Genomic DNA, 21,912 nt, shown 5'->3' with positions numbered 1-21,912 from the left:
AGAAACTCATACAGGTTTGGAACAACTTGGGGTTGAGTAAATGACAGAATTTTCATTTTTTGGGTGAACTATCCCTTTAACGCCACTGTAGAGACTTTCTATTCGTTCCAGTGAAATCACAAAACAAAATGCACTAAAACTGCCCCTGCTCTTGATCGTGATATACAATCACTGATGTTATTCGGTTATGATGAGAGAAAAAACAAGGGAAGATTAGGACCCAGAACCTCTCTGACAGGAGAGGATGGATTAAAGCGCTTGCCCGTGTGAAGACTGCACGTGCACGCGAGCCACAGGAGAAATCCACGCCTCTGATAACAGCAGCAACGAGCGCCTTATCGCTTTAACAAACGAACAGAATTTTGCTCTGCTAGTTAACTGGAGATGTTTTGTTTGTAGCCTTCTACCAACACAAGTCAGAAGTTCGCGTAGGCAACTTGTTTTATTAAACGGCCTGGGGAGGTTGGTGAAACGAAGCTTCCTATCGAACAATCGAACGCTCTCCATTGACTTTGCATTGCATGAGGCTGCATCCTTGTCATTTCGGATTTATAACAAAAAACAGAACAATGTCTAAAAGCTAATATGTGACAAAGTGTATGTACTTCTCAGTGTAATATAACGTGTCACGCTCTGTCTCAATGGCCTGTATCCACTTTTTTGTCCTTAAACGCTCGTTTTTTGGGTCAATAAAAACTTCTGGGTTTTGTTTAGCTTGTTTGCTGTACACTTTGTCACATATCCGCCTTTTAGACATTGTTCTGTTTTTTGTTAGTCCGAAATGACAAGGATGCCGCTTCACGCAATGCAAAGTCAATGGAGAGCGTTCGATTGACCCCCCCTCCCCCCCCCGGTGGGCGTGGTCTTCAGGTTATGGTCTCTATGGGAAAAACATCCGGTAAAAACAACAACAAGCAGCTCTGGTACTTCAGTGTGAGATTTTTATCGACACAAGCTTCGAAGCGCCGAACGTCACGTCACTTGAAAACAGTTTCTTTTCCCACAGAATCTGCATTCGTTTGGGTGATGAACCTCTTCATTTTCGCAGCAGTGTGGGTTTTCCACCTTGGTAAGTCATGTAGTAGGCTATTTGTTACTGGTGAATAAAACTAACGGTGAATGTGACTTTTATACTTGCTCTGATCACGTAACACTCGACAGACATTCGTTTATTTTCTTGTTATTAATGAACTTGTTTTTGATGCTGGGGATTTTACTTTCGATTTCGAAAACGGAAGTTATGAAACGATTCCCGTTTTGTTCCCTTCCAGTATCGCTACACAAGCTAATCGCCTAATTCAGGCAAATCATGAAAAGAGATCTCGGGACGTGTTTGATATTAAAAAAAGAGTTATTAAAAGGGTAAGTTATAAAACTGCGAAAGAGATCTCGCGTCAGGGGGCGTGCTTGGCATTCAAGTTAACACATAGTCCATAAGCAGTTTAAGTCATTTTGGGTGTTAAAATACTTTATTCACTTGTTATTTTCTCAAAAACTGTAAACAGCATATTTTGAAAATCCTCTTTTTTTTTGAGGAACGACTGTTGGGTTTCAAATCATTGACATTTAGAGGTGCAAAATTAAGAAATATATATTTTATTTACTGTTTTAATCATGTATGATATATGTTATTTATTTTATTTAATCGTTTTAAGGTAGTATTTGATAGATTTACAGTAGGCTATGACTCTGACCCAATGCAATTTTTTTCTAATCATGCTTTTTTCCCCCATATAATTTTTTTTAATGCTTTTTGTTCCTGGATCTTCTTGCAGTTCCCTCTGAATATCTTACAGAACTGTTGATGTCATAGGTCATCACAGGCTGTTTTCTGTGTTGAAATTGAACCCTTGTTACTTGTTACATATTTCTCAAATGTATGATGTAAAAGCTCATACATTTGTTAAATTGTTTTTGCCTGTTACCCTAGAAGGATAGAAATTTGTGTCTGACAAAGGCTCATACCAAACAAACAAATTACATACATTAAAAAAATTCCACTGCTTGTACATGTCCTATTTTCTAAAGTGATTTATAATATATAAATTATAACTGTTATTTCTTCAGGTGCATCGGGTGTTGGTACAGTCAGAGTGTCAGTGTTTGTGATGGAGGGAGATTCAGTCACTCTACACACTGATGTTCAAACAAACCAACAAGAAAAGATTACATGGTTTTTTAATAACACTCGCATCGCTCAAATCAGTGGAGATCTCAGTAAGATCTGTACAGATGTTCAGTGTAATGATGGTACTGAGAGATTCAGAGGCAAACTGAAGCTGGATCATCAGACTGGATCTCTGGCCATCACAAACACCAGAACTACAGACTCTGGACTTTATCATCTACAGATCATTGGCAGCAACAGCGCCAGTAAGAAGATCTTTAGTGTGACTGTTCATGGTGAGTCATTAAATGAATGTATTAAAGATAAACGTTATACATGTTTGTTCACAATGTGTTTATCATACAAGAAGGGACTTTTTAGTGTAATGTTTGTTTCAGTTTCTGTTGCAGGGACTTTTAGCTTGTATTTCCCTCTTTTACCTTGTTTCATTCCTTGTTATAGATACTTTTGACTGCCAGGATCTGGTTAATTAGATGAGTGAACCCCTCTGGGTGCCGGTCAGAGCTAGGGTGGCCATTTCCATAACACCAAAAAGGAGGACACTTTGCGGCATTTAGTAAAAAAAAAAATTGACCACTGACTGTCTTGCATAGTGCATAAATAACCAAATAATCTGGCACAGTGCCTGAAAACATAACATTTCTGGACTTCCGTAAATAACAGAAATACATAAATAAACAAATTATGAATGCGAAAAATAAATTAACAAAGAAGTTCACCCTCTGCAGCAGCTCAGGCAACTCTTTAAGAACTGAAATGTGTATTTATATATTTTTTTGCATTCATTATTTATTTAGTTATGTATTTCTGTTATTTACAGAAGTCAAGAAATGTTATGTTTTCTGGCACTGTGCCAGATTATTTGGTTATGTATTTCTATATGACTAGTGATGCTTGACTGCATGATTATGATCAGTGTTGCCACAGTTACTTACTTAACTTAGTTACTTTACAGATTACTTGATTTTAAAAGTAACTAAGTTAGATTACAAGTTACTTTATTAGTTACATTCATCAGTTTCCGACAACACCTCTGCAGCCTCAACATAAAAATGAAAACCGTTTTTGCCAACACTTTATTGGAAGTGCATTTTTAACAGTAACGTCAACAATGCATCTCCTGAAATTGTATCTCCAAAAACAATCTTTTGACTAATTTTATAAAATCTAAACATGTTAATGAAAAGGTACAAATTACTTTGTGTTCTTATTAAATAGATTTATGAAAAACAATTTATTTTTAATTAATATTTATATATGAATGTAAATAATTATATGGGCCTACACAAATAATATAAAATGACAAGATTTGTAGTTTATTGTAAACATAATGTGCAGCTCTGTAAAGGGACAACAAATATATGATTGATACGTGAGAACAATATATTTTTTAATAATCTTTAAGTGCACAAAACTATGAAAATATATGAAACGCTTCAAAACACAGCGTCAACAAAGCGCTTTTGCGCATCCCGGGTGCAGAATGATGCGCTTAAAGCAACATGGAATCAGTGTGTGCAGTGCAGCAGAGCGAGTGCACATTGAAAAGTTCACGGTTTGATTACAGGTTTGGAAATAGTAACGCGTTAGAATACTCGTTACTGGAAAAAAGTAGTCAGATTAGAGTAACGCGTTACTGGCATCACTGATTATGATAGACTTTACAAAGCTCTGCAGCGGAGATTTTGTCATCCTGAGGTGATGTTGCTTCTCGAAAAAAATGACCTAAGGGAGGACGTACCTGGGGCTCGTCTGTAACTTTTATGTTTTTCCGTGCTGGCATGTCGGTCAATGGCAGCTTTCACTTGACTACTAATGTCCACAGAGCGACACAGTGTGCTTTTTTATATAAATTTGTGCTATTTTGTCCATTCCGGATTAAATGAGGTCTGACGCAACTCCAAAAAGGAGGACAAATGAGTGTCCAGCTTGAGGCTGCGCCGGACAGGAGGCTTAAAATCCGGACGTATGGCCAGTCAGTGGCCACCCTAGTCAGAGCACAGTTTTATATAAGGATGAGGAGACAGGTGTTCCAGACTAATGCCTGTAATTGATACCTACCTGTGAAGCACCTGTACCTCTGCAGCTTATCCTTTTATCAATATCACTCATTTAATTACCAGATCCTGGCAGTCAAAAGTCTCTATAACATTCCTGTTTCCTTTGTTGTAGTTACCAGTTTATTATCATAGGCACCAGGGCCGGACTGGGACAAAATGTCAGGCTGGGAAATGTTATGTCACACCTATCCAGGCCATCTGTCACGATTCACCAATGAGAGTGCCCCTGATAACCACCAGAGTGTGCTCCACTCTGGACTCTCATTCCCTAAAAGACTACATTACTCATAATCCTTTGCCCGGACTCATCATCACTTATTGTTTTCACCTGTGTCTCATTTACCTAATTTCCTCTGCCTATATAAACCGTTGCTGCATCCCAATTCACATACCATCTGTACTAAATAGTATTCGAAAAAAGAATTAGTATGTCCCAAATCGTAGTATGTTGAAAAGAGTATTCCAAAGATTCTCGGATGGTCTACTATTTCCGGTCAGAATTCGAAGTGCAGATCGACGCACACTCAAACGGCTGATATTGCCCACAATCCATTACAAGATGGACGAGGATTCGATTAGAACTACAAATGCGGATAAAAAGTGTTTAAACTACAAACATGACGGTTATGCGAGTTAAGTAGAGAGGGTTTGATAAAGGGGTTTGAGTGAGCAATTATCAGTATTTAACCAGACAAAAATATATTTATTCAAGGTTAGCCACATTATATTTCACCTGCAGCAGCATTGTGAACTTTTGTAATGATACGTTTGGCCATTCACTTTTAAATGCATCATTATATTTAAACTGCAAACACATGAGGAGAGTCTCTGCATTAAAGACTCGCGAATGGCAGATCAACGTGTGACTACTCTTCTCTCCTATATGGTAGGAAATTAAATTGAAAGTGGAGGATTTTAACTATGATGATGATGATTGACAGGGCAGTTTAAACGGTGACGGGATGCACGTAACTAAGCAACAGAGTCCGTTAAAGATGACAAAGTAGTGTGTCCCAAAGCTTGCATACTCTTCTGCTACACACTCAAAAGTATGTACTTTTTCCTCACAAAAAGAGTACATGGGTATCACTGTATAAATAACAATTTTAGCATTTTATTTATATTACAGATAAATGAGGAATGTTTAGCATGGACAAATATGTGTTAAACTTAATAAATATGAATATTTGAATGCATTTTTGTATTGTTTAATCAATTATTGATTCATTTTAGATGCCCACGAACAGAGAGAGTTGAAAGGCACTGTAAAATGCCAAAACCCCAAAAAGTAAATGCAGACCCAGTAGCTATTGTTGCACTCTTAAAGCTCGTTCACACCAAGAAAAATAACTATTATGATAATTATAATGGTGACCATATCAGTATCTAAACAATAACACTGTTCATTCTAAGCATGTACTGCAGTTGTCGTCTGCTGCTTCAAATTCTCCACCCAAAATACCTATCCTGATTACATCATTTATGTTGGCAAATAAAAAGTATTCATAAATATAGCTGCAAGGAGTCACTTTTGGAGCCGAGCAAGTCAGAAACAAAGTGACAAGCTCAGCAAGCATTGCAGAGAGCATCAGAACAGTAGAATAAAATGATTATTATTTTTCAACATCTGCTTCTACCGTCATTTACTCAGGAATATTATTAAAACTAATTTAATAATACAGACTAATACTAAAAACATTGCAATTATGGGAACAACCATCATTTACTCAGGAATATTATTAAAACTAATTTAATGATACGGACTAATACTAAAAACATTGCAATTATGTGAACAATGGCAATATTATCTCCCTTTTGGCAAAATGTCATTCAGAGTAACAAACCATGGTCATTCAGCGTAACAGATATATTGATGTAAAAATTAAACAATATACTTATTCTAACCTATAATCGTTAAAATATATAAAATATGTGATCATACTAATTTTTATTTTATTTTAAATGATTTTTACTTCCTTACAAAAACTTCTTGCTGGCAAATGGGTAAACCTAGTGCTTTGAAGGATAGTGGCAAAGTATAAAGATTTAAAAATTATTACTTAATTAGTATTTGTGGGCTGCACTTTGATACTTAAATAGAGTCTTTTAATATGTCATCAAATTCCTGTTTTAAATATGCCAAATAACATTTTCTGATACATAAATATTGTTACACTGAATGACATTTTAGTGGGTGTCTTCTGTAAATCATGGTAAAAAATGTGCGATAATCATTACTTTTTGCTCAGAAAATATTAAATTAAACAGGACACATTCTAATGTACAGGAAAAAAACTAATTTAAAGCTGTATTACACATTTATTTTTTTGATGCTTGAAAACCCCCGTTTCGTCTTTGACCCACATACTTTTAGGTCGTAGTATAAGTAGCCGAATTGGGACACAGCACATGTACACCTTGTCATTCACTGCAAAGTCTTGTTTGTTGTATTACTGCATTTCTGAGCATTTGTTTTTGGATTACTTTCCCATTCTGTGGATTACCCTTTTGCCTGTCTCTCCTGTCTTGTTTGTCTGTTTGGACTACTTGTAGTGATGGCAAAATGAGGCTTCCTGAACCACTGAGACCTCGCAGCCCATTGCTTCACCAAAAGGTTCATTACCCGAAGCTTCATTCATCATTGCTCACTAGTGACACCTAGCTACTGTCCAAAGAAATAGCAGACAAATCCATTAATCCTGAGCCAATGATCTGAGCAGACATTTGTCCATTGCCTGGGTATAAAATGTATCTTTCGCTGTATGACTTTACTTGCACAAAGACAACTGTCAGACACACTGTTAATTAATTATTCATAAATTGTTTGGATAGTGACAGTATGAACAACAAAAGTTTGAGTGCAGTGCTTATGGTGGAGGGAATGTAGTAAAACTAACTGAAACAGAGCAGTCTGGGGTGGGAATGTGAATAATTGTCACAGTTTATTGTGTAGTTTTAGTGTGTAGTGTATTGTGTAGTGCTTATGGGACTGGGGATGTACCAAACTGCAGCACAGCAGTTTGGGGTGGGTGAAGGAAGGATTTTGATCTTTATTGAGGAACAGAATTTTTTTTTCAAAGTGTGTTAGGGTTTAGACGATTCCTCTTCTTGGACAAAACCTCTTCAGCCTTGGAAAATGTCTTTTCACAAGGAACAGAGGATGCGGTTGAACATAAAAATGCCAGTGCCAGCTGGTATTAGCCGAAATGTCCGTAATAGCTGATAATAACCATAGGAGGAGTTTTCACTTTTTTCACAATCCATGCAGAGCTTTTCAGAAAGTCAGCCGCGCCCCATTAATCTATTTCAGAGTGCCAGTAGTGAAGTGAAGTGGCGTGTGGCCAAGTATGGTGACCTATACTTGGAATTTGAGCTCTGCATTTAACCCATCCAAGTGCACACACAGTAGTGAACACACACACACACACACACACACCGTGAAAACACCCGGAGCAGTGGTAGCAGTATGAGATTAATGCAATATTTCTGCTCAAAACTCACTCTATTGTTGTCACAATCCACGCCTGTCCCGGACTCCATTTCCCATGATCCTCCCTATCTCACACCTGAACTCACTTCCTCATCTCTCCCCGGATTCCCTGCATCTGTTCGTCATCTTCACACTCCTTTATATTGACTCTCTCCTCTGCACTCATGGTCCGTTTTCATTTATGTTATGTGTAGTGTTGCTGTTTGTATTTCTCCTACGTTTATATTAAAACCCATCTTTATTTGAAGTCTGCCTTCTGTTTCCTTTCTGCACACCCAGTTTGTAACAATTGTGACCTTATGCAGATATTATATATAATAACGGACGCATAAATGTATAATGAGACAATGCTGAAATTTGCTGACATTGTATAAGGTAAATTATTATCACACAAGATTGACTAATGGATCGGCAGAGAATCATTAAATAGGGGGTGAAATGCTGTTTCATGCATACTGAGCTTGTTAAAGACTTGGATTCCCATGGACAAAGTAAAAAAAATAAAAATAAAGTTGGACATTTGATGGAGTATTTCTGTGCCAAAAATACTCGTCCCAGTTTCTCATAAGTTCGGAAAGTTTTTTTCGAGTATAGGCAGTGTTGGGGAAAGTTACTTTGAAAAGTAATGCATTACAATATTGCGTTACTCCCTTAAAATGTAACTAATTGAGTTACTTAGTTACTTTTTAAGAAAAGTAATGCATCACGTTACTTATGCGTTACTTTTTCTCACCTGGGCTGGGCTAGCTTTTTTGTTTTGTTTTTTAATAGCAAAAAAGTCCTTTTTTGTGCAAATGTAAAGACCTCTTCATACCAAAATTGAAATAATAAGCCTCAGGCTGAGGTAAAAATGTGCTGCCATTCTGGATAATGGAAAAATAGGACGCAGGAGAAAAACATTTTACCAATAAAAACAAAAAATCTAGTAATATTTGCTCATGGTTTAACTGAATCATCAAAGGTCAGCAGCAAGACATTGGTCAATAAAGGTAGATTAAATGCATAAAAATATTTGTTCTATTTAACATTTATATATTTGAGGTTTGAGTACTCTGATTTTGCATTTGACTGATTTTATTCATTTTGAGGAGAACTGAATCTTTATTGTGCAAGTGAGATGAATAAATGCTCACATTTAGTCTAGAACTACAATAACCCTCATGTTTACACACACACACACACACACACACACACACACACACACGCCTCTGCACTTATATTTCTCAACATGGGGGCAGGAGAGCTGTCAGTCAAATTAATGTGAAAAAGTAACTTGCGTTATTTTGTTGTAAATTTGAAAAGTAATACGTTACTTTACTAGTTACTTGGAAAAAGTAATATTATTACGTAACTCAAGTTACTTGTAATCAGTGATGGGAATAACGGCGTTACAGATAAACGGCGTTACTAACGGAATTATTTTTTTCAGTAACGAGTAATCAAACGAATTACTGTTTCTCCCGTTACAACGCCGTTAGCGTTACTGAGAAAAAAAATGCGGCGTTAGTCGCGTTACTTTAATTGAGCTCACTGAAGCGCTTTTCATCCGAGGCTCTCTGTCAGTCAGACCTGCAACGTGTGTGTGTGTGTGTGTGTGTGTGTGCGTGTGCGCGCGCACCAGCCATGCGTGTTGGGGGTGGGTGCGGTGGCACATAACTGATGATGATTGGTGGGTGGGAGACAAGGTTGAAGTTGATAGGTTGAGTTCACACCTATTTTTTTTCACGTCTATGGTTCACAGACACACACACACACACACACCTATGACGCACACGCATATGCACATTCAGCGATGGTCCAACGACTTCAAAGGTAGCTTTCGCAAATTGGAAGTATAAGCGCTACTTTTCCCTCGTTGAGGTGAAAGGTAAGAATATTTAAGTAACGTGCAACTTATGCCCAGGAAGAAAGAGTCTCTCCACGCCGGTGGCAAGTGATTCTGAAGCGCCTCACATCATCATATGCCACAAAATTAGTGGCTAAAAACCCAGGTTATAACGTGAGCTCCACTACCAAAGGAAAGTATAGTACTGATAATATTTACACAATATTTACACTATAGTAGGCCTACTGATAATATTTACAATAATGCATTGAATTTGATAGGTGTCTCTCACATTGTCCCGCAGCAACATTACAATAATGCACATTAATGTACAATGTTTTATAATAATAATTTATTCTATTTAGTGTCCAATTCATTCATTTAACATATCTAATATTGGGGGCATCCAAGTTATTTGACATATTTGAACATTTGGGGAAAAAAAAAAAAAGTAACGCAGTAATTACTTTCCCTGGTAATTAGTTACTTTTATAATGATGTAACTCAGTTACTAACTCAGTTACTATTTGTAAGAAGTAACTAGTAACTATAACTAATTACTTTTTTAAAGTAACGTGCCCAACACTGCTTGTAATGCGTTACCCCCAACACTGAGTATAGGTATTTGTGACGTCAGATGGGGCGGAATGTCCTTGTACGGGCCGTACGGGCTCTTCTCCCGGAAGGGCGCGCTAGAGCGAGAGGGCAAATGCTAAAAGCGTTAGTTCACCCAAAAATGAAAATTCTGTCATTAATGACTTACCCTCATGTCGTTCGACACCCGTAACACATCATCATGAAGTTTCGAAGCGTTATGAATCAGCGAGTCGAATCATGATTCGGATCAGGTGTCAAACCGCCAAACTGCTAAAATCACGTGACTTTGGCGATACAAACCGCTGAATCGACTCACTGATTCATAACGCTTCAAAGCTTCATGATGCAGTGTTTTGAAATCGGTCATCACTATATAAGTCGTTATTTAGGTTTTTTTTGCGCACAAAAACTATTCTCGTCGCTTCATAAAGTTATTGTAGAACCACTGTAGTGAGATGGACTTTGTAACGACGTCTTTAGTACCTTTTATGGGTCTTGAGAGTGTTAAGTGCATTGTGCCAATGGAGGCCTTTCTGAACCATTGGATTTCAACTAAAATATCTTCATTTGTGTTCCGAAGATGAACCAAGGTCTTAAGGGTGTCTAACGACATGAGGGTAATTTGCATGTGTTTGTTTGTTCCCTGAATTTCGGCGACAATGGTTTATAAACAAGGTACAGTTCAACTCCGGATTTGTAGCTCGCCTAATGCTGAAAGATGGTGTTGGTAGCAGGCGATGAGTAAAACTGCTTCAAATGTCTTTGTGTTTTTTTGGCTATCGATTCCATTGTTTTTCTACATAAACATGCATATATCAACGCAATAGCTGTGCACGCTCGTCATTCTTTAGCTCCGCCCAAACGATATGCCTCTAGCCGCTCAGCTTTTTTCGGACAGACTCGGCGTATCTTTCTGTTATAAATATAATAAAACTTAAGACTTTTCGGAGATATGAAAGAGGCAATACTACTCCGTAGGTACACAAGATTGACATGAGATTGACTGAAAATAAGTGTTTCACCCCCCCTTTAAGAAATTATAGTTCTATTCTATCTAAAGAAATATGAGGTAGGTAAACGTGTGAATGGCCTACATATTTCTCCAAATGTGGACTAAAAGTTTGTAACCTTGTGTACTGAAGCAGTGTGAAAAGTAAATAAAAAAATGAATGGGAACAAACGCGATTGAATACAGGTTTGTGTTTCGTTATTGTAGCTATTGAAAATATTAATAACTACAGATTGATTTTACATTCCTATCAGAAATTAACCCTCCGGGGGTCTTCGGTCATTTCTGACCCGAAATGTTCATTTTTTTTAAATGTAAAAAATCGTAGCTTCATCGGAATGGTCCGAAACTTGGTGACTTTATTGGTACTTGGTATATGAACACACAAAAAAATTGGGGACAGGATTTGAAAAGTCTAAGTGGTCGTAAAAAAAATAGTCACACTCAGGACCTTCGGGTCAAAAATGACCCCCATAGGAAATGAATGGGAAATTGGCAAAAATATGCAAATACAGAGTTTTTTTGTGCATACAATCTACAAATCAGCCAGGATGCAGAAAAAATGACTCAACAGTGAAGGGGTGAGTCTCTAAAACATCAAGAGTGCAAAACTCACACACACACACAAAAACACAATTAGCATTTGGAATGGCACGCGTAAATTTGTGTGTGCGTGTGTTTTTGTGTGTATAAGTGTGTGTGTGTGAGTTTTTTTGTCTGTTTTGCACTCTTGATGTTTTAGAGATTAATTTGTAGATTGTATGCACAAAAAAACGAATTTCCCATTCATTTCCTATGGGGGTCATTTTTGACCTGAAGGTCCTGAATGTGACTTTTTTTTACGACCACTCACGCCGCATTCACACGGGGCGTCGGCGTCAACGCTTCTCGTTTACTTTGAATTAGTGACGTCATGCATTGCCGAAATGAATTGTGGGTTCCGTCACGTCGCTTCACTCGCGTTGCAAGTGGCAAAAGTTGAAGATTTCTCAACTTTTCAAGCGCCAACGCAGGCGTCATCCAATCAGATCACCCTATGCAAATATCCTAGAGCAGATGCTAGCCAATTGCGTTCGTTTAAAACACCGGTGAATGAAGAGTGAAGAACGATCTAAAATGGAGGAAAAGCTAATAATTGCGGTGGGTAATCACCCGGTCCTTTACGACCAATCATTATTAACATACCGGAGAGACCAGGCCTGGAAGGAGGTGGCAGAGACGGTTGGAGAATCTTGTATGTATCATGCTTGTAGACTAGCTGTCAAAAAAGGCGTTTTATTTGTGTTGTGTTGCGGTCCAAGCGGCAAGTAATGTGATTGGCTGTTGTCACTATGACGGTCGCGTCAGCTCCAAGCTTCAGTCACGCCCTCCGTCAAGCATTGATGCCGACACCCCGTGTGAATGCAGCGTTAGACTTTTCAAATCTTGCCCCCAATTTTTTTGGGTGTTCATATACAAAGTACCAATAAAGTCACCAAGTTTCAGACCAGTCCGATGAAGCTACGATTTTTTACATTTTTTTATAAAACGCAAGATCCACTATAGTGATAAAAATGCTCAATGTGTCCACCAGATGGCACCGATCTCATTTAAAAAATTGCTTTCATGAGGCCTAGGCTTGACTCTAAAATGAAATACAGCTTTAATAAAAAATAAAACAATTATATATTATATACATTATATTCAATGGGAAAAATGGGTCATAATTACTGCATAAATATTAATTATTAATCATAAAATTATCTCAAAACACCAAAAAAGAAAAGAAAAAATATTATTAAACACAAATATATTTCATTGATTTTACTCAAATCATCTTTTATCCTAATCCCGCCCTCCGGGTCATTTTTGAGGAGGCCGGAGGCCCTGAGTGTGACCCATAAATGAAGACCCCCAGAGGGTTAAGAATTATTAGTGTATTGTAAATAGTGGTCAGATATCGAAGCTAATCTATTTGATACTTCAAAGCTCAAAGTTAAATCACAATATTTATTATTATAAAGGAATTGAATAATTAAAGGATTAAATGGATTTAAGGGAATAAATATGATTATGAATAGTAAAGTTCTAATTGTAGTTTTTGAAGTAATCAATTTAAACTATTTGCAAATAGGCCCATTTTATTTTAAAAGAGTTCACTCTTATCGTATGTCTAATATGTAGAAAATGCAAATGTTTTTTTTGCCTCGTCGTCACTTATGAATTACATGAATCATGATTCAAAACGCGAAATTTCACAAAAAGTTGAGTAGTTTGCAGTCAATTACTGTTGGTACCTGAACATATCTATCATAAAACAGCCTACATCTTCCACGAGCGCTCCTTGCGTGTGTGACAATGACAGTAAGACCAGCCTTCTTTGATTTGATTGGCTATCTCGATCTTTTTGACATTGACGAGCGCTGTTAGACCACTGAGGTAGAGCAGCCTAAGAAAATTAATCAGCCTAAAAATGTAACTTAACATTTTTTGTTATCCTAAAAACAATTAGCTTTACTCATTCTACACTAAAAGAATAAGACAAATAAAATGAGAAAATATTAATTATATATATATATATATATATATATATATATATATATATATATATATATATATATATAATATATATCTTTTTTTTATTTTTATTTTTTATTCATAGCTCAAAATAATTAAAGGTTCTCTCTTGAACTGCAACTTCACTTCACTTCACTTCCCTTTTCCTTTTCATTATCTTCATTTTCCCTGACATCTCTCTGCCTCGATTCTCTCCCTTGTGTGTTTACTTTTTTTACTTCTTCTTCAGCAGGGGCCTATACCATGAAGCCTGTTTAGCTGGCTAGCCAGATTAAGCTTAGTTTGTGCCAATCCTGGGTTTTAGGTACCATTAAAGAGGTTTGGCTTTTAGCTGTGTTCATCTCCATAGCAACTTACACTCCACGGCTAACCTGCTCCAGGGCAGGTTATGTTCTGGATAAGACATCTCAAACTGAAATTGGACCAATCAGCTGTGAGCAAAGTGACACACCTCTGATGCAATAAAGCCATTCTCCCTGTTTCTGGGGTGACCACCATCAAACAAACCAAATGTGGGACAATTACTAAGTTTGTGTGGGACAATGTGGGACATGTTACCAACACTAAAACATAACCTGAAACTGTTGTATAATCTTAAATTCAGCATCACTGAGCCCAAAGGCAGCAGGCATCATGCAGATAACTATTTTTGAAACAGTTCTGAAGTGCAACTAAAATCCAACTAAATAAATAATGAAACAAATAGAACAACATGAAAATAGTTAATCTTATATATAAATTTATATACAGAACTATCCATTCGTTTTCTGACAGGGAACACATGGAACGAATCACCGCTCCACATTTTGATTGACAGCCGTCACAACCTAGTGACCGTGTTTACTCCTTTCTTTTCAACCATTGGATATTATTTAAAAAAACAGCTGTTGTATTTGTGTAAGGCGGGATGTTACTTCTGACGAAGCGCTGTTAAATTTTGGTGAAAAACGATGCCGCAAAAATAATAAATATAATGCTTTCTTAAAAAGGCATGCATGTTTTCTCAATATGATCATTAAAAATCAACAGACTGATGAAAATGCGGGACATTTTCTCAATATGCGACAAGCGGGACAAGGGGTGAAAATGCTGTGCGGTACAACGCAAAGCGGGACAGGTGGTCACCCTGCCTGTTTCTACTCCAAATTAAAAGGTCACTACAGAGCAAATGGTTTTTAAAGACTAAAGCGTCTGGCTTTTAACAATGCTTATTTATAATAAATTATATCCAAATCATTCAAAATTATTATTATGTAATTAATGTACCCTTAAAGCAGGGGTCTCCACACTCTGTCCTGGAGGGCCGCTGTCCTGCAGAGTTTAGCTCCAACCTCAAATAAACACACCTGGACCTGCTAATCAGTGTCTTACAAGGCCCTAGTTAGACATTGATAAGCTGGTTCAGGTGTGTTTAACTGGGGTTGGAGCTAAACTCTGCAGGACAGCGGCCCTCCAGGACAGAGTGTGGAGACCCCTGCCTTAAAGGGTTAGTTCACCCAAAAATGAAAATTCTGTCATTAATTACTCACCCTCATGTCGTTCACGCATGCGTCGTGGAGGCACACACGGAAGACAATAACAAGTTGGATAAAGGTGTTATTTAGATTTTTTTTTTGCGCACAAAAACTATTGTCGTCGCATCGTAAAATTATTGTAGAGCCACTGTGGTGAGATGGACTTTGTAATGATGTTTTAAGTTGCTTTTATGGGTCTTGGGAATGTAAATGTACTGAATGCCAATGGAGGCCTATCTGAAGCCTTTCTCAGCCATCAACTTTCAACAAAAATATCTTCATTTGTGTTCCGAAGATGAACGGAGGTCTGACGGGTGTCGAACGACATGAGGGTGAGTAATTAATGACAGAATTTTCATTTTTGGGTGAACTAACCCTTTAAGCTTGAAATATCCCTCGATGCTCCACCTGCCGTTTCCTTCAGTCGGTCGCACTGATTATTACTCTGCCTGAAACGGTTTGGCGGACACCCAGAGCAAACACAAACTAAATTGCCAGTCAAGACTAACCATTTCATGAATTATTATCGATTTATTTTCGAATGCTGATGAGCAATGAGCGCTAATCAGGATCAACTAAAACGCTGGATTTTCAAAAGCATGTGAAGTAGTTCACAGCGTAGACTCTTTAAAATAGAGTTTTTTTCCAAGAGTTAAATATGCTGAACAAAACAAACTGTTATTGGTGGATTTAATGTCAGTCAGACGGCCTTTTGGGTGGCCCTTGGCCAATTAAAGCTGCTATGGAGTCCAGACCTTCTGCCGTCAGTCTAAATGCTGTTCTTGAGGGAGGGATCTTCCATTATTTGTTGGCCAATAATTCATTTGAATATATTTTATTTTATTTCAGATGTTGCTGGTGCAGAGACGGATGAAACGAAGACCAAGACAGTGAAGGAGGGAGGATCTTTTACTTTTGATCCTGGTGTAATAAAAAACCAAAATGATGTGATGACGTGGTATTATAATGAGACTCTCATCGCTGAAATCACTGGAGATCAGAGTCAGATCTGTACAGATAATCAGTGTGAAGAGAGATTCAGAGACAGACTGAAGCTGGATCATGTGACTGGATCCCTGACCGTCACAAACACCAGAACCACAGACTCTGGAGTTTATGAACTGAAGATCAGCACCAACAGCAGCAGCATCCGCCGTCAGCGCATCATCAGTATTTATGGGTCTGTCTCTAGTGTGTGTAATTCAGTTCATTTTCCCTTGAGCAGGTACTATCTAATTGTTTTCAGTTTGTTTTACCATGAGCACTGTTTTTAGGCGATACAACAACAGATGGCGCCAGTTATCACTCAATAGCTGATGAAGGTGTAAATATGTGCATTTACTTGCTATAGGAGGAGCATGTTTTGCTATTCTGCTGATGGTTGCTAGGGTTGCCACCCGTCCCGTAAAATACATAATCGTCCCGTATTTAAGCAAAATGACGCGTCCCTTATCAAACCAATACGGGACGCGATTTGTCCCGTATTTTACACAGGTCGACACATAGTTTAATAAACACACACGGATTTTGCAGTATGGAGAATACCGATAGCAAATATAAAGAAATCAAGTTCACAATAAGTAGTAGGCCTACAGGAGTTCATTTGTGCGTGATTGCGTTTTAGCGGCTTTGTTACCAGCGGCGGAGTCTCGAGAACATGCGCTGTGCCAGTGCCTGCTTGCGCGTTTTTTTTAAAAACATGTCGATTTCGCGTTGCGTCCACCGTTTGAACGCAAGAGGATCTCCAGATATAGAGCTGAATATCAAAAAGGTATCAATGGGTCTGTCCAGTAACTCATGATGAACCTCAGGCGAACTGCACACTTTATGAGAAGCATTTCAGTTGCTCAGACTGACTGACTTAAAGCAGCCGTGCTGACAGACCGATCTATGTGACAGACACGTCTGTGCTTCTAAAGGTATAGGCCTATAGTTTTTTTTTATGGATAATATATTAATATTTAGCAGCAGTGTCTTGAGTTGTACTACATAATACGCTGTGGCTATCTGTAGTGTAGCATTTACTGTATATCATTTTTAAAGTGTATCATTTTAAATAGGCAACATAAATGTTTTTATTTTGCGCCGATATAATCAGCTTTTACAGAGTCGCGACAGCAGCTCTTTGAATGCACCGTTGCTTATTCGCGCTGATAATTCGTTAATACTGTGTGCCAGTTTGTTTTAGCCTATTTATTATTTATTCCACGGTAAGAACACCATAGTCTTGTGATCTGTGGATGAAGAAATTCGAAAAAAGGAAATGATGATGACAAGGATATTAAACCGAGCTGAAAGGTACGGTGTATCTTTAGCATCCCAAACACTGTGGTGCGTGTAGAGCAGAGCGGGTGTTTTCATTTCATTCCTATAGAAGCTGAGCTTCACGCTCGCACGAGAGTGAGAAGCTCAGCTTCCATATGAACTGAAAATGCTCACTCTGCTCCACACCAGTGGACACGCATGCCTATTCATAGTTTTCAGTCACATGACTGTTGCGAGCCCTGGAGGGCAGCTCCTGCTGCACTATTTCAGTCACTAAAAACAGCAGGACGTTTTTAAAACGCTTAACGTGAAACACACTATAGGGTGAGTTGCACCAATAAGGATTCAATTAAAGGGTTAGTTCGCCCAAAAATAAAAATTCTGTCATTAATTACTTACCCTCATGTCGTTCGACACCCGTAAGACCTTTGTTTATCTTCAGACACATTAAAATAGTTTAGTTGAAATCCGATGGCTGAGAAAGGCCTCCATTGGCAGCAACGACATTTCCTCTCTCAAGACCAGGGCTCTGAACCGGTTCAAGGAACGAAAACGAAAAAAATTAAGAGGAACAAAAATGAAAACGAAATCAAAATCAATTTGAATCATTCTGAACAGAAACGTTAATTTGAAATGTTCATTAACCGGTTAATAACGTTATTTTATCGTTCTCTTTAATATTTTAATTTGGCAGTGACCAATAATGAATAGAGTAGTACAGCATGTGACGTTGACGGATCAAGCTTGAATGAAATGCCCGCGCACCAGTCATCTACCGGTAACGCAAGTCAGTTTAGAGCGCGCATTTTCATGCCTCAAGTAGACATTTCTTTCCCCGCTGAGGTCTACAATGAAAGCGCTGGTATTGGAGGACATTCTTTTCGTACGTTTAAATAAGTAGTACGGACTTTAAGCTCAAATAGTCTGATTTAGGCTAGTTTGTGGATTTCGTTTAAGCCTATCCAAGTAGGTTACTAGCATCTATCAAACATTTTTCCTATAGTCTTTCAGATTGCCAATACATGTCAATGTTTTCTATATATAAGGTTGATGCTTCGTATTAAATCGTATGTTATATTGCATTAAATGATCAAGCTTTATTAGCTGACTGAATTTGATTATGTGATGCAAGGACGTGTTGCGCAGTGTTTGCTTTGAAATTACCAGTTTACAGTGCATTAAAAGAGCAATGGTTATCCAGTTTATTTATTCTTTATTCATGCAATTTTTAAAACAAGTCGTGTTGAAAAAAAAGTTATGTACAAAGAATGTTATCACTCTTCTGAAAAGAATAGGCATATAGAGGGCCACTTTCCACTCGATTAAAACAGGTCAATATTTGTCCCGCTGTTTATGCCTTGTAATTAATGTATGTATTCCTGTTGTGGTTTTAAAAATGTTATGAAATAAATATTCAAGTTTAATTATCATGCGTTATATTATTATTGAGTGAAAATAAGTCTTTATTTATACATATTTGTTTAAAGTATAGGCTAAATTAAAATAACGTTATTAACCATTATTTTTTCAAATCAAACCGTTTTCGGAACAGTAATGTTTAATGAGGAACGCAAAAACGGAAACGTTAAAATATCAGTGAAATCCACTCCAACTCTGCGGTGCAGGGCTTCAGCATGGAAAGCATCAACATAAACAATTTATCACAGAGCAAACAATATTTAGTATACAATGCCAGGTGTATTAAAAGGAAGAAGCTACAGCAGTGAGAAAACGTGAGAAAAGAAAGGTAGAAAACGATCTTTCTCAGAAAAGAGAAAGATTAATTATTAATCTTAGTGTTAGTTATTCTTAGGGTATCATAATTTATGTTTTTAGTTACTTATTCATTTAGTATTGTTCATACAGCGTCACTTATATTTGGATGTCAAAGCCTTCTCAAATTAATTAAATAAATAAAAACATTTAATAGGAGAAAATACAGAGAAGACAGATGTATGTGATAGGTGAAAAATATTGTTAAAATGGATATGAGATTAATTAACTTCTTCAGTTCACCTGTGTTTCCTACTTCTCTGTCAGCAGCTTCCTTCAGACATGTTGGGATCTTGAGAGCTTCCCCTCTGTTGTAGAGGGGTTATTTTGTCCTTCCTGAAATCACAGAACATTTTTATCAATATTTTAAGTTTCAGCCAATTTTCGCGATCACATTTTTTTCTGTGTAAGTGATGTCATCGATTAACATTTAAAGGTAGGGTAGGTAAGAATTGGTTAAAAATTGGTTTATTAAACGTTCTTTATATATCAATACATAATTAAAATGTAATACTCTGAAAAAGAAAGTATAAAAATTGAGTGTCTGTAGACCTCTCACGACTGTTTTAAAGACAGCTCATTATTTCCATTCACTCCACCTTCTCCCTTCTGGGCTCTTTCCTACGCCGACCGCTCAGCTGGAAGACGCATTTTATTACTAGTGATGGGAAGTTCGGTTCTTTTCCGCGAACCGGTTCTTTCGGACAGTTCGTTTCAATGATCCGGTTCAAAAAAACGGTTCACCGGTTCTTTTACGTCATCACGTAATGATGTCATTTCTATCATCCAGGCGGATGAAAATACATTAAAACATTGATTTTCAAACACAATTTTTCTCCGACCAATTACTTCATTTGGAATAATAGGAATATTTGTTATAAACATAAGTCTTTGTTTTTTGAAAACTGGTTTAAGAATGGGATCAATCGGGTTAGCCAATTATTTAATCAGGATGGTTACTTATTCACTTATCAGGAATTTCTCTCTCACTTTAATATTCCTGTTGCTCCTATACAGTTTGCCACTGTATTTGGTGCCATCCCTAATGGTGTCGTTTTGCTATTTAAAGGCCATAATAGTCTTTTGACTAGTTCTGAAATGCCTCTCCCAGACCCGGCTGACACGTATGTAGGCAAGATATGTTTTAAATCTACATTAAAAAATAATAGAGATATTCGTTTTCTTTTTCTCAATGACTGTGTTTCCACTCCTCATGTTGTTACAAAATGGAATACATTAGTGGAAAATATCTCATGGAAGAAGGTTTGGACTCTCTCTAACAAGTAGCCTACCTTTTGGTAAATAAGGTCAAAGAGATTTATTTTAAAGGTCCCCTTCTTCGCGATTCCATTGTTCAAACTTTAGTTAGTGTGTAATGTTGCTGTTAGAGCATAAATAATACCTGTAAAATTATAAAGCTCAAAGTTCAATGCCAAGCGAGATATTTTATTTAACAGAAGTTCCCTTTCAAAGCCTACAGCGAACGGCTGGCTTGGACTACATCCTGGTACTTCCTTCTTTAATTACGTCAGTAGAGCAGTAGAACAGACTAACCTCCGCCCACAAAGAAACGCGAAAAAGGGGGCGCGGTCTTGTTGCTGTCCCACGTGGAGAAGCGGACGGTCGCGTGGAGAAAAGGAACTGTTGCGTTGAGTGTGTTTATCGCCATGTCATCGAGACGCTGTTATTTTCATCCAGGAGTCAAATCACCTTTGTTTGGCTTTCCCAGGGACGCTGTAGAGATTATTGAACGCATACATCTCTCCGTTAAGAGGCGTGACCTTTCCAACGTGCGCTAAGCTGCTGTCAAATTACAACACAGGAACCGCTTTCACGTGCGCTAAGCTGTGGTCGAATCACAGCACAGGAACCGCTTGCACAATCAGAACTCGTTACGTGTTTCTGAAGGAGGGACTTTATAGAACAAGGAAATCACCAGCCGTTTTGAGGACAGTGGAAACAGCGGTATACAGATAAGTAAATAGTGTGAAAAATACTGTGTTTTTTTACACGCGAAACATGAACACATGTTATATTGCACACTGTAAACACAATCAAAGCTTCAAAAAAACACGAAGAACGGGACCTTTAAACTTATTCATCGATATTACCCAGTCAAAACTTTCATGGTGTCAAAGTTTAAATTAAGTATAGATGCAAATTGTACTTTTTGTGATTCACAACCAGAAACTATCTTGCATCTTTTTTGGCATTGTGGTCATACAAGAAAACTTTGGCAAGATATTTGCCAGTTCATTGCAAACAATATATATAAAGATTTTGAGCTTTATTTCAAGGATGTTTTGTTTGGGTTTTTCATTTATGAGAAGCAAGATGAAAATATTTTTTTTCTTTGCAACCTAATAATTTTTCTTGCTAAATATTTTATCCACAAATGTAAAACTATTAAAGTTACCCCCAATTTTTCTCACTTTCAAGAAGATGTTAAGATCTATATTAAATCTATATCTACCTCTTGTAACAAAAAGGCTACTAAAACTCTGAATGTATGCTCAAATTTTGGCGTTTTTGTTTAATTAATGTATTGGTAATTAATATAATGTTGTTTCTTTCGGGGTTTTTTTTTTTCTCATTTCATTATTATTATTTTATATTTTGTGGGAAGACTTGTGTTTAATTGATGCTTCCTCATCTGTTTATTTATTTTCATTTTTATTTATTTATTTTTCTCCAA

The 21,912-nt window shown here is 37.3% G+C and overlaps 1 protein-coding gene across 2 annotated transcripts; it reads left to right on the top strand.

Moving 5' to 3' along the window:
• Positions 1-874: 874 nt before the first annotated feature.
• On the top strand, positions 875-21,281 carry LOC307120366 (uncharacterized protein). Of its 2 annotated transcripts, XR_013815779.1 has the most exons (4): positions 875-1,069; positions 2,068-2,403; positions 16,029-16,603; positions 20,534-21,281. XR_013815779.1 is itself a non-coding variant. In XM_079807379.1 (3 exons), the coding sequence occupies exons 1-3, from the start codon at positions 883-885 to the stop codon at positions 16,451-16,453; spliced, it is 948 nt and encodes a 315-aa protein (XP_079663505.1). In that variant the 5' UTR covers positions 875-882; the 3' UTR covers positions 16,454-18,866. The 2 variants fall into 2 exon arrangements, 1 of the variants encoding a protein (XP_079663505.1); XM_079807379.1 differs by lacking the exon at positions 20,534-21,281 and having other exon boundaries at positions 16,029-18,866.
• Positions 21,282-21,912: the final 631 nt, after the last annotated feature.

The sequence above is a fragment of the Gobio gobio genome (assembly GCF_949357685.1).
Source record: "Gobio gobio genome assembly, chromosome: 24".
In the NCBI taxonomy this organism is placed as follows: Eukaryota; Metazoa; Chordata; class Actinopteri; order Cypriniformes; family Gobionidae; genus Gobio; species Gobio gobio.
Note: the sequence above shows the minus strand (reverse complement) of the source record. Positions and strands in the feature narration are given on the sequence as shown.

Excerpts from the sequence above, each read along its gene's own strand:
- LOC307120366 (XM_079807379.1), top strand. The coding sequence starts at position 883 with ATGGGAAAAACATCCGGTAAAAACAACAACAAGCAGCTCTGGTACTTC. Across the intron at positions 1,070-2,067 it reads AGTGTGGGTTTTCCACCTTG|GTGCATCGGGTGTTGGTACA; the intron begins GTAAGTCATGTA and ends TTATTTCTTCAG. Across the intron at positions 2,404-16,028 it reads CTTTAGTGTGACTGTTCATG|ATGTTGCTGGTGCAGAGACG; the intron begins GTGAGTCATTAA and ends ATTTTATTTCAG.